Source organism: Phacochoerus africanus, chromosome 11 (assembly GCF_016906955.1).
Source record: "Phacochoerus africanus isolate WHEZ1 chromosome 11, ROS_Pafr_v1, whole genome shotgun sequence".
Lineage (NCBI taxonomy): Eukaryota > Metazoa > Chordata > Mammalia > Artiodactyla > Suidae > Phacochoerus > Phacochoerus africanus.
Genome location: NC_062554.1, coordinates 91,971,890 through 91,985,490, shown reverse-complemented (window position 1 = coordinate 91,985,490; position 13,601 = coordinate 91,971,890). Strand labels below are relative to the sequence as shown.

Genomic DNA, 13,601 nt, shown 5'->3' with positions numbered 1-13,601 from the left:
AATTGTATCTTTTCATCAGGATTCAGTTTTTGCTGTCCTCAAATTTATGATATAAGCCAAAGCTTTTGAACTGACTCAATCACTGATTCCTTTTCATTTGATCAGTATCTTAAATAAGTCCAACAAACATTTATGGAGGAGGACACCAAAACCTCTTAATAAGGAACATTAGCTCTCTTGATAACATGAAGAAAGAAACTGATCCATAATGAGTCATAATTTTCTGCTAAGGGTATGGGATGGGACGTCTATAGTTAAGTCTATGGGGGCTTTGAAAATTTATTCATATGATTGGCTTTGAGAAGAAACAGAGTGTGCTGTTTGATTTAATGGATTTCATGGATTTGGTGACACTTCTTAAAAAGAGCCATTGGATAACCTGGCTGTAGTCACCTGGTCATGGAAGGACCCCTTTCACAATATCTCTTAAATTTATTTCCACTTACTATACTGTTTATAAAATTTTAAAAATATTTCATTTCTTGATTATTTATGCCAAATGTTTAGTTATGCTTCATTTTATTATATCTCTTCTTTTATTTCACATTTAGGAATATTAAAATTTTTTTAAAGCTCACTGTAGAAGCTCTACAATAAATATATAGAGAGAGCACACTCCCTAACATACATATAGAGCAATTGATTCTTTTTTATTTCTGTTAAGTTCTGTTTTTGTTTTGTGGTTGTTGGGTTTGTTTGTTTGTTTGGCTATACCTGGGGCATGTGAAGTTCCTGGGCCAGTGATCAAATCCGCACCACAGTTGCAACCTGTGCTGTAGTTGCAGCAACGCTGGATCCTTAACCTGCTGCACCACCCAGGAACTTCCTCAGTAAGTTCTGTTTTAATGTATATCTTTATATGCAAAGTCTGGGTCACATGTGCTTGTTAGATATTTATTCTATAATCTTCTTAGATTATCTGTTATATGACTTTGTTAGGTTATTGCTAACTCACTCATTCCCATTCCCCCAAAACAGATTTATTGTCACCATATCTATATTTTCTACTTAGGCTTTTCTATTCTTCTGAATTTATCACTGTTTCCCAATTTGGCTGTTATTTACAAAATTATTAAGAATTATGACTTTTTATATGCCCCTCATCTACTGTTTAGGCTAATTCTTAATGACTTCTGATGCATTAGATATAATCACTTCAGGTATATTAGAGGTATTCCTTCCCATATGTGTCCTTGCACTCTTTTTAGAGTAGGACTCCTAAAGCACTGAGGCTAGAAGAACAGATTATAAGTTTTACATTGACCTGAGTCACATATATCCCCTTTCAAGCTCCCTTGAGTCTTTCTGTTAATTTTAGTAAATTAAGAGTTTATAGGAATTCTTGTTGTGGCTCAGTGGTAATGAACCCAACTAGCATTCATGAGGATATGGGTTTGATCCCTGGCCCTGCTCAGTGGGTTAAGGATCTGGCGTTGCTGTGAGCTGCAGTATAGGTCACAGATGTGGCTCAGATCTGGTGTGGCTATGGCTGTGGTGTAGGCCTGCAGCTGCAGTTCCAACTTGACCCCTAGCCTGGGAACTTCCATATGCCTCATATGCAGCCCTAAACAAAAAAGAAAAGCAAGAGTTTATAGATCTTCTGCTATACCAAGTGCTTATTTTGCTCCTTAAACATACTTCTATGAAACTCAAACCAAGATTAAAAAGATTGGTGTATCTGTTTCCGTGTGCCTCTGTGTGTACAGTGAACATATATTTATTATATTTTCCACATGTGGATAATGTGTCCTTCTGTGCATCACACTTTCTCTTGCCCAATGAATGCCAGATAATGTGAATTATTATGGACCTCAGTATATCTAATGGCAAATAAGTAATGTGGATTATTTATATAATTGTGTCTGCACTGATAGAAAGTGTAAGTTGTAGAAAAATTTTGTAATAATTGAATTCAGGCCTGTTGCTCAATTTTCTTTTAATCTTGCCTTTATTTGTTACCCAGTTTTATGTGTAGAAGTTTGTATTTGAGTAGTTCTAAAATGTTTAAATAGTAAGACACTGAATTCAGTGGCTTTTTGTTATGCCCCCAAAGCTCACAACATATGAGAATTCCTACAAATTTAATTAAAATGATATTTAGTAATGTAATGATAGATTAAACTGTAAACTTTTATATAGTCATAATGCATGACTCTTTCTATTTTGGGTATTCATTTTGATTCAGCTCTTGCCGTTTAAAAAATTGTAGTCTGAGAAATAGGAATAGACATTTAATTTGGTTTGATGTGTCTGGTGTGTGATACTTAAATCTTACAGTGTGATTTCAATGAGTCTAGAATTCTAAGATAGGACTTCGTGATGACCTTTTAAAAGGAGAACTCCCATAGACAGTTTACTCCATGACAATAAAATGTTTGTCAGTTGGAGCTGCCGGGTGCATTGGAAATCAGGTAAGAATGTGGAAAACAAAGCCATTCTTTGTCATTACTGAAAGCAGCTGAACTAGATTCCCCCCAGATGGTGGGAAGTAGTCACTTTCATGCAAGGAAGATACTGTACGGTACCATTCCTAACATCTTATGAATGAGGACTTAATTTTGGCTTGGAATGTTTATTACTGCTTCAGAACATCATTGTCTACCAAGTTCCTTCTTTTTTTTGGCTATGCTCACAGCATGTGAAAGTTCCTGGGCCAGGGATTGAACCCATGCCACAGCAGTGACCCAAGCTGCTGCAGTGACAATGCCAGAACCTTAACTGACTGCACCACAAGGGAATTCCCCTATTTTTATATTCATTGATATTTAGTTAAGTAAATAAAGCCTATAAACTTAGGATTGTTCATTAAGGGGCACAATGGTCTCCAGATCACATTGGATATAGAAGTATGATATTCTGAAAAGAACTTCAGTAGGTCACACAGAAAGCTCATTTTGTGTTGCCATTATCATAGGATGCTTTCATAGGCTTTTCTTTGTTGGTAAGTGACAGTCCTTGAGAGTGTAAATTTGTGCTATCAAGCTCCAGTCCTTATTCACAAAAGTCAAATGAATTCTAAGTCTTTTATGCTTCTGGGTATTTTGCTGTTTGTAAATATTTCTATGAATAATTTTTAAATTTAATGATATTAATTAACAAGCTTCCTAAAGTGAAATATCAGTGTTAGAAACTCATCTTAAGCCATTCATTTTAAAAAGCAAGCCTTCTGTGAGTTCCTGCTGAGGTGCAGTGGGTTAGGGTCTGGTCTTGTCTCTGCAGCGGCTTGGGTTGCTGCTAGGCACAGGTTCAGTGCCTGGCATAATGGGTTAAAGATCCAGTGCAGCCGCAGCAGCAGCTTGGATTCAACACCTGGCCCCAGAACTTCCATATGTCAGAGGTATGGCCAGGAAATAAAAAGTAAATAAATAAATAATTTTTAAAAAGCAAGCCTTCTACCTATTAGGCAGAGAAAAATAATTTGGAAAAGAAACATTTATAACTTGCTTTATTAAATTTCTCTGTTCCTGACCCCTATAGGGCCTGAGAACTTCCATATGCCATAGGGCCAAGTGCGGACCTAAAAAAAAGCACACATAAAAAAATCCTATGTTCCTGCTTTCTGCCTTAGCTAAAGAAACAAGATTTTAATGGAAATTAAATGAAAGTTTCAGTGATTTGATTAAATGCAGTATAGTTTTCATAGTTTACCTTAGCAAATAAGACTGTTCTTGAAGAAAGATTTCTAATAAATTAGAAGCGAGATCTTTTCTTCTTACAATGGAGGGGAGATAGTGTAGTAGTTAAGGGGATAGAATTAGAGCCTTACTACCATGTTCAAATCTAATCTCTTTGTGCCCAGTATCCCCTGCCATAAACTATGTGTAATAGTAATTCCAACCTATTAGGATAGTTTTGAGGATTAAATAAATTAACATATATAATATATGTAGAACAGTGCCTAGCATTTATTGGTAAGTGCTATATAAACATTGGGTATCATTTTTGGTTACTTGTTGTATAGCTTACATATGTGTTATCTATTACAATTTTGAGAAGTAGCGTACAATAGATTTTCCTGCTACTTAGAATTATAATTAAGAACTTTTATACTTAGAACATTTGAAAAGGCATTATGTTATAAAGTGAGAATGCTGCTTGCATTATATTCTGGGAAAGTTACTCCATCACCTTATTCTTCTACCTCATTTCTAAGAGGAAAAGACAAATAGATACCTACTGTATATATCCTTCTCATACTTCTTATACACACAGTTGATAAATTTATAAGTCTACTCTTGAGTATGTGAATAGAGAATAGCTATGTAAGAAATCATTTAAATTATATATGCTTTCCTATAACATTATCATAGACTATATAACATTTCTAGGAATTAGATAGGGTTTGGCTACTTCGGGAAATAGATGTTGAACCTGAACAACATACTCCTTTTTCTGGATTATTTATATTTAGAAATAATAATGAGTTTTGTTCATGTACTTGAAATGTCAACACCAAAGCTGTATATATCTTTTTTTTTTTTTTTTGTCCTTTTGTTTATTTAGGGCTGCATCTGAGGCATACGGAGGTTCACAGGCTGAGGGTCAAGTCAGAGCTGTAGCTGCCGGGCTACACCATAGCCACAGCCATGCTGTATCCAAGCCACATCTGTGACCTATACCACAGCTCACAGCAATGCCGGATGTTTAACCCACTGAACGAGGCGAGGGATTGAACCCACTTCCTCATGGATACTAGTCAGGTTTATTAACCACTGAGCCACGGCAGGAACTCCTATATCTCTTGAGTTAGCTTTATTCTGACAAAACAAATATGAGCGAGGTTTAAACATTTATACAAATATATAAACATTCATTAACATTTAAATATAAACATTCATTAACTTTTCATTTATAACTGAATTTTTCCTCTATTCTAATTTATTTCTAGTGAATTTGTTTAATAGAAAATGTGCTCACACTTAAAAATAGGTCCTAGAAGGTTAATTATCTTGATGATGTATTAGCAAAAACAGGTATTTCACTACCCAACGTTTTCTAAGCATCTAAGTTATAGGAATTGATAACAATTATTTGTTATTATTGTTATATAATAACAATCTATAACATTAGCAAGGTGTTGTGCTTAGGAAACACTAGATCATCACTAAGTTATGTCAGTTTTATTTCTGCATTAAGAGTGATAGAAGATTTTCCACACCTTTGATAATTGATAATGACCAGAATCCCTATTTCTTAACTAATTTGATCATCAAAAGTAGATGTAAGGAACCAAATTTGTTTGACACACTGTTTCTCTTTTTCTTTTTTTAGTGTATTAAACAGACCTCTAAAGAGGGTGGAGGGAAAAGTATAATAGAGATCCTACTGCCACCAAGATAAAGACCAACTTTGGGGGGGAAATTGAGGAAAAATTAACCAGAAATTCAGTACCTTGAAGAAAAGCATTAAAGAATATCTCTAGGAATTCTTTTTTTGTGAGAAGAAATTAAAGTGGTATTTCACTCTTGTTTTACAGAAAAAGTTGTCAAAGTCTTGACCAGTTATCAGCTGAAGTTAGCCTTTCTCAGTCCTCACTAGATCCAGGACAGTCACAGGAAGGAGATGGAAAACAAGACACATTAAGTGAAGGTAAAAAAAAAATCTTGAAAATTACTTTTCAAGTTTTCCTCCATTATATATACATTGGTTACAGAGAATTGCTAAAGAAAAATAGTGAAATTTCTGTGAAGCATGCTAGGAATTAAGCTGCCATTATGATTAAAAATGGTCTGTTCTTGTTTTCTTCTTACATGTTTATAGTTAACCTGCTTGAAAGATATTCTGTAATTGTTACCTTTATTTCCTCATTTACTGTGCTTTTTTTTTTTACCCACTCCGATTTGGCTTTTGTGTCTCTACCACTTGCTAAAATGACTTATCAAGGGATCAGCCACTGCCGTACTACTGATGTTGTCCCCTACTTTTATCCTATTAAACTTCTCAGCAGCTTTTGATCCAACTGATCACTTCCTCATTCTTCAATCACTTGGAGAATAAACATCAAAGTTTTATTTTTTCCTGTTACTACTTTCAGCTATATTCTAAGGACCCCTCTTTCCATTAGGTTGCATCTTCCTGAGCAACATCTTGGTCCAGTTTTGTGATGTTTCAGGCTACCTTCAATTATATGATCATATTTCAGTTTCCGAGACTCAACCTATTCATTTTTAAGCTTCATTAGCATAGTTGGCTCGAAGTTTTTTTCTACCCACCAGTATAGGCTAGATCTGTGCACTCTAGCGCTTTGAATTGGACAGGTGGTGTTTGTATGATCTGCTTCTCACATTTTTTTTTAAATTAAAGTTTAGTTGATTTACAGTTTTGCCAATTTATGCTGTATAGCAGAGTGACTCAGTTATACACACACACATTCTTTTTAATATTTTCCATCATGGTCCATCTCAGGGGATTAGATATAGTTCCCTGTGCTGTACAATGGGATCTTACTGTTTTTCCTTTCTAAATGTAATAATTTGCATCAACTAACCCCAAACTCCCAGTTCATCCCTCTCCCTCCCCTTCTTTCCTTTGGCAACCACAGGTCTTTTCTCTCTGTCTGTGAGTCTGTTTCTGTTTTATAGATAGGTTCATTTGTGCCATATTTTAGATTCAACATATAAATGATATCATATAGTATCAGTCTTTCTGAGTTAATTCATTATAAGACATGTCATCCATGTTGCTACAAATAGCATCATTTCATTTGTTTTTATGGCCAAGTAGTATTTCATTGTATATATGTACCACATCTTATCCATCCCTTTGTCAGTGAACATTTAGGTTGTTTCCATGTCTTGACTGTTGTGAATAGTGCTGCAGTGAACATAGGTGTGTATGTATCTTTTTTGAATTATAGTTTTGTTTGGATATGTTACCATGAGTGGGATCCCTAGATTATATGGTAATTCTATTTTTAGTTTTCTGAGGAACCGCCACATTGTTTTGCATGGTGGCTGTACCAGCTTACATTCCCACCGGCAGTGTAGGAGTGTTCCCTTTTCTCTATACCCTCCTCAGCATTTGTTATTTGTAGACATAATAATGATGGCCATTCTGACCAGTGTGAAGTGGCACCTCATTGTAGTTTTGATTTGCATTTCTTTAATAATTAGTGTTGCTGACCATCTTTTCATGTGCCTGTTGGCCATCTGTATGTCTTCTTTGGAAAAATGTCTATTTAGGTCTTCTGCTAAGTTTTTGATTTTATTGTTTGTTTTTTTCTTTTTGTATGAGTTGTTTGTATGTTGTAGAGAGTAAGCCCTTGTTAGGTTGTCTTTTCAGGTTTTTGGTTTTATTTATGGTTTCCTTTGCTGGGCAAAAGCTTGTTAGTTTAATTAGTTGCCTTTTTTTTTTTTGTCTTTTTGTCTTTTTAGGGCCGCACCCACATCTTATGGAGGTTCCCAGGCTTAGGGTCTAATCAGAACTGTAGCCTCTGGCCTACACCAGCAACACCAGCTCCGAGCAGTGTCTATGACCTATACCACAGCTCACACCAACGCTGGATCCTTAACTTGCTGATCAAGGCTGGGGATCGAACCTGCAAATTCATGGTTCCTAGTCAGATTCGTTTCTGCTGCACCATGATGGGAATTCTGCCATTTGTTAATTTTTGTTCTTATTTCTGTTGTCTTGGGAGACTGACCTAAGAAAGGATTTGTATAATTGATGTCAGAGAACATTTTGCCTGTATTTTCTTCTAGGAGTTTTATGGTGACATGTCTTATAAGTCTTTAAGCCATTTTGAGTTTACTCTTGTGCATGGTGTGAGGGTGTGTTCTAGTTTGATTTACATTTATTTACATGCAGCTGTCCAGTTTTTCCAGAACCACTCACTGAAGAGATTCTTACTTTCTCATTATATAGTCTTGCCTCCTTTGTCAAAGATTAATTGACTGTAAGGTGTCTGGGTTTATTTCTGGGCTCTCTAGTCTGTTCTTTTGGTGTGTCTGTCTGTTTTTGTTCCAGTTCCACATTGTCTTGATTACTGAAGCTTTGTAATATTGTCTGAAGTCTGGGACAGTTAGGCCTACTGCTTTGATTTTTTTTCCCCCTCAGGATTATTTTGGCATTTCTGGGTCTTTATTGGTTCCATATAAATTTCTGGATTTTTCTAGTTCTGTGAAAAATGTCATGGCTAATTTGATAGGGATCTCATTAAATCTGGAAATTGCTTTGTGTAGTATGGTCATTTTTGCGGTATTAATTTTTCCAATCCAAGAGCGTGGGATATCTTTCTATTTCTTTGAATCCTCTTTAATTTCCTTTATTAAGGTTTTGTAATTCTTAGTGTATAAATCTTTTACCTCCTTGGTCAGATTTATTTCTAGGTATTTTAGCTTTTCTTGGTGCAATTTTAAAAACATTTTTTTTTTACATTCCTTTTCCAATATTTCATTGTTAGTATACAGAAATGCAATCAATTTCTGACTGTTGATCTTGTATCTGGCTATTTTGCCAAATTCATTTATCAGATTGAGTAGTTTTCTGTGGATTCCTTAGGGTTTTCTATATATAGTATCATGCCATCTGCATAGAGTAACAATTTACATCTTCCAATTTGGATACCTTTTATTTATTTTTCTTGTATGATTGCTGTGGCTAGGACTTCCAATACAGTGTTGTATAGAAATGGCAAGAGTGGACATCTTTATCTTGTTCCAGATTTTAGGAGGATGACTTTCAGCTTTTCTCCATTATTATACTGGCTGTGGGCTTGTCATAAATGACTTTGATTATGTTGAGATATGTTCCCTGTATATTCACTTTGGAAAGCATTTTTATCATGAGTGGATATGTTAACTTTTGTTGGATGCTTTTTCTGCATCTATTGAGAGAGTGTGAGATTTTTTACTTTTCTGCTTTTGATTTAGTGTATTACATTGACTGATTTGCATACTTTGAACCATCCTTGGGAACTTGGGATGAATCCCACTTGATCATGGTATGTGATGTTTTTTAATGTGTTGTTAGATTCAATTTGCTAGAATGTTGTTAAGAATTTTTGCATCTATATTCATCAAAGATATTGGCCAATAATTTTCCTATTTTTTAAATTTATTTACATATTTATTGGCTGCACCTGCAGCATGTAGAAGTTTCCTGGCCTCAGATAACTAGCCCCACAACAGTGAAAATGCAAGATCCTTAACCAGCTAGACCACCAGGGAACTCCTGCAGTGTAATTTTTTTTTACCATTAAATATTTTATATAGCATAATAAAAAGAATAACTTAACTGGTAAGAATAACGAAAATAATATACCCTCTGAAAATAAGTAAAATATAAAATGCATAAATTGGTTAAAAAACAGTGTAACTATATAAATATGTCCTCACAATTTGTTACATCTTATTGATTCTTCAATATAGGCATTACACCATTCTAGGTGATGTGATAAACAAGACATTATAGACCTTACATTGTACCATGGAGAGAAATGGTTATTAATAATACAATTGTAGAACTGTATTATTTAATTTTACAATTTCATTATTTAATTATAATTATCATAAATTCTTTGATGGAGAGGAAATCAGAATCAGATGTAAGAAGACTACAGCATTCGAAGAAGGGTTAGGGTTAGGGTTAGGGTTATAGTGGATTACGCACTTATTTACTATGAGATATATTTCTTCTCCAGAGATTCCTTATTTGTGTATCAATTGTAGATTTTTTGTTTACAGTTATTCTGAAGTTTTGATATGAGTCTATATGTATATGAGATTGTTTTAAGTTATTGTTCTCTTAATTGCAAGTTCATCTCCAGTGTCCTGCATTTGTACCCACCTCTGCTCATGATTTCTGACTTTGGTGGAATAATTGTGCATGGATGACTTCATATCTTTACTGTATATATACCTTTACTGGTGAGCCTTGTCATTTGTGGAATTTTTGTTTCCTGTTGCTATCTTTTCTTTTCTGCCTAGAGAAGTTCCTTTAGTATTTGTTGTAAGGCTGGTCTAGTGTTGCTGAATTCTCTCAACATTTGCTTATCTGAGAAGGTTTTGATTTCTCCTTCAAATCTGAATGAGAGCCTTGCTGGGTAAAGTAATCTTGGTTGGAGGTTTTTTCCTTTCATCACGTTAAGTGTATCATGCCACTCCCTTCTGGCCTGCAGAGTTTCTGCTGAAAAATCTGCCCATAACCTTATTGGGGTTCCCTTGTATGTTACTTGTTTCTTTTCCCTAGCTGCTTTCAAGATTTTCTCTTTGTCTTTAATTTTGGTTAGTTTGATTAATATGTGTCTCAGTGTATTCCTCTTTGGGTGTATTTTATATGGTACTCATTGTGCTTCCTGGATTTGAGTGAGTGGTTCCTTTCCCATGTTAGGGAAGTTTTCAGCTATTATCTCTTGGAATATTTTTTCTGTCCCCTTCTCTCTCTCTTCTCCTTCTGGCACCCCTACAATATGGATGTTGGTGTGTTTAACGTTGTCCCAGAGTTCTCTGAGACTCTCTTCATTTGTTTTCAATCTTTTTTCTCTTTTCTGTTCTGCATCTGTAATTTCCACTAATCTGTCCTCCACCTCACTTATTCGTTCTTCTGCCTCCTGTATTCTGCTGTTAGCTGCTACTAGTGAATTTTTATTTCAGTTATTGTATTTTGCATCTCTTCTTGTTTAAGTTTTATATCTTGTATCTCTTTGCTCAGTGTTTCCTGTAAGTTACCCATCTTTGCCTCCAGTTTATTTCCAATGTCTTGCATCATCTTCAGCATCAACAGTCTAAAGTCTTTTTCCTGGAGGCTAAGAATCTCTTCATCACTTAGCTGATTTTCTGGGGTTTTTCCTTTCTCCCTCATCTGAGTTATAGTTCTCTGTCTTTTCATTTTTATAGGTTTTTGGCATGGTGACCTTTTTACAGATAATAGAGTTGTAGCCTCTCTTACTTCTGGTGTCTGCCTCCCTTGTGGCTGAAGTCAGTATGGGGGCTTGCTGTAGGCTTCCTGTTGGGAGGGACTGATGCCTGCCCACTGGTAGGTGGAGCTGATTCTGATCCCTCTGGTGGGTGGGGCTTAGTCTCTGGATGGGATTAGAGGCAGCTGTGTGCCTGAGGAGTCTTTAGGTAGTCTGTTTACTGAGGCTGTAGATCCCACATGGATTGTTGTTTGCCCTGGGGCTTCTCAGCTGCTGACTGATGGGTGGGGCCAGATTTTCCCAAAATGGCCACTTCCAGAGAAAGGCATGCTGCTGAATATTCCCGAGAGCTTTGCCTTCAATGTTCTTCCCTCACAACAAGTCACATTCACCCTGTTTCCCCAGGATGTCCTTCAAGAACTGCAGTCAGGTTTGACCCAGATTCCTATGGAGATCTCACTCTGCCCTGGGACCCAGTGCACATGAAAGCCCGTGTGCGCCTTTTAAGAATGGGGTTTCCGTTTCTCCCAGTCCTCTGGAGCTCCTGCGCACAAGCTCCACTGGCCATCAATGCCAGATGCTCCAGGAGCTCTTTCTCCCAGTGCCAGATCCCTGCATGTGAGGGTTTGATGTGTGGCTCATAACTCTCACTCTTGTAAGTGAATCTCTGTGAACCAGTTAGTTTTCAGTCTGTGGAGCTTCCCACCCAGGAGGTATGGGGTTGTTTATATCGTGAAATCATCCCCCCTACCTCTTGATGTGGCCTTTTTTCTTCTGGAGTAGGGTATCTTTTTTAAGGTTTCCGGTCCATTTGGGTGGAGATTGCTCAGTCTTTAGTTGTGAATGTTTTTGTTTTTAGGAGAGAAGTTGAGCTTCAGTTCTTTTATTCTGCCGTCTTAATCCTGTCTCAATAATTTTCCTTTTTGGTGATATCTTTGGTTTTGGTAGTAGAGTGATGGTGGTTTCATAGAATGTCTTTAGGAATGTTTCCTCCTCTTCAGTCTTTTGAAAGACTTTGAGAAGGATTGGTATAAGCTCTTTGTATATTTGGTATAATTCAGCTCTGAAGCCATCTGATTCTGGACTTTTGTTTGAAGAGAGTTTAATTAAAGATTTTATTCACTTATAGTCCTCAGTCTGTTCAAATTATCTGTTTCCTCTTGCTTAAGTTTTGGTGGGCTGTATGTTTATAGAAAGTTATCCATTTCTTCTAGGTTGTTGAATTTGTTGACATATAATTTTTTATAGTATTCTCTTATGGTTTTTTGTATTTCTGTGGTATCAGTTGAAGTTTCTTTTTTTTTTTAATTGTTTGAGTTCTCTTTTTTTTCTTGGTGATCCTGGCCAGAGATTTGTCCATTTTGTTTACCCTTTCAAAGAACCAGCTCTGGGTTTTATTGCTTTTTCTTTTTTTTAATCTCTATTTTATTTATTTCCTCTTTGGTCTTTATTATTTCCTTCCTTCTGCTGACTTTAGGTTTTGTTTGTTTGTTCTTTTTTAAATTCTTCTGGGTGATAGGTCAGGTTGTTTATTTGAATTTTTCTTGTTTCTTGAAGAAGACCTGAACTTCCACATGCTGTGAGTACAGCCTCCCCCCCCAAAAAAAAAACCCAAGAAATCAAAAACAAAAAATCAATTCTAGATTTCTATTGTTTATTAAAAGAAATTTTTAGAAATTCAGAATATACCCTAATTGCTGGTGGGAATGGTGAGAAGTTGTCATTTTTTTCAAGAAGTATTTTTTAAGCCTTTTATGTATGACAGCTCTTATGCTAGAAACTCCTAGTAGCTCCTTTATTTCATCAAATCTAATCAAATGATATATTTATTGTATGCACCACCAAAAAAAATAAAGAAAAAGAAAATGTCAACAATTAAACTGTAACACATTGTTTCCAAACCCCTTAGCGTTTTTATATTTAAAATAAAAAATAAATGAAAAAGTTTTTTTAGACTTTTTAAAAACTGTTTTATTATAATTCTTATAATACAAAATTTACCATTTTAAAGTATACAATTCAGAAGTTCCCATTGTGGTTCAGAAGGTTAAAAAACTAACATAGTGTGGAGAGGATTTGGGTTCAGTCCCTGGCCTTGCTTGTGGGTTAAGAATCCAGCATTGCCACAAGGTGTGGTATAGGTCATAGATATGGTTCGGATCCAGTGTAAGTGTGGCTGTGTAGACTGCAGCTGCAGCTCCAATTCAACCTCTAGCCCAGGAATTTCCATATGCCACAGGTACCTTCATAAAAAGAAAAATAATATAATAAATACAGATAAAGTATACAGTTCAGTCGTGTTTAGCATATTCAGTGTTGTGTAACCATCTGTTTAATTCCAGAACATTGCCATTTCCCAGTAAAGAAGCCCTGTTATACTTCTTAGCATTTAATCCCAATTCCCTTCCCCAGCCCCTGAGTAACTATTAATCTACTTCTATCTCTTTGGATTTGTCAATTCTGGACATTTCATATGTTGAAATCATACAATGTGTAGCTTTTTTGTCTAGCTTCGACTTAGCATGTTTTCGCAGTTCTTCCGTGTTGTAGCATTTATCTTTGCTTCATTCCCTTTTATGTCCAAATAATATCCCATTGTATAGATATACCACAATTTGTCCATCTATCAGTTGGACATGTGGATTGTTTCCACCTTGGAGCTTTTATGAATAATGCTGCTATGAACATTCATGTACAAGTTTTTGTATGAACATCTATTTTTACTTTTCTTGGATATATAACTAGG

The 13,601-nt window shown here is 35.6% G+C and overlaps 1 protein-coding gene across 1 annotated transcript in view; it reads left to right on the top strand.

Moving 5' to 3' along the window:
• RUNDC3B (RUN domain containing 3B) overlaps positions 1-13,601 on the top strand; it is a 162,062-nt gene that overhangs the window by 130,759 nt on the left and 17,702 nt on the right. The window contains exon 11 of the mRNA XM_047753923.1: positions 5,477-5,589. Within this exon, the coding sequence (XP_047609879.1) occupies positions 5,477-5,589 (113 nt within the window). The remainder of the gene's footprint in view (positions 1-5,476; positions 5,590-13,601) is intronic.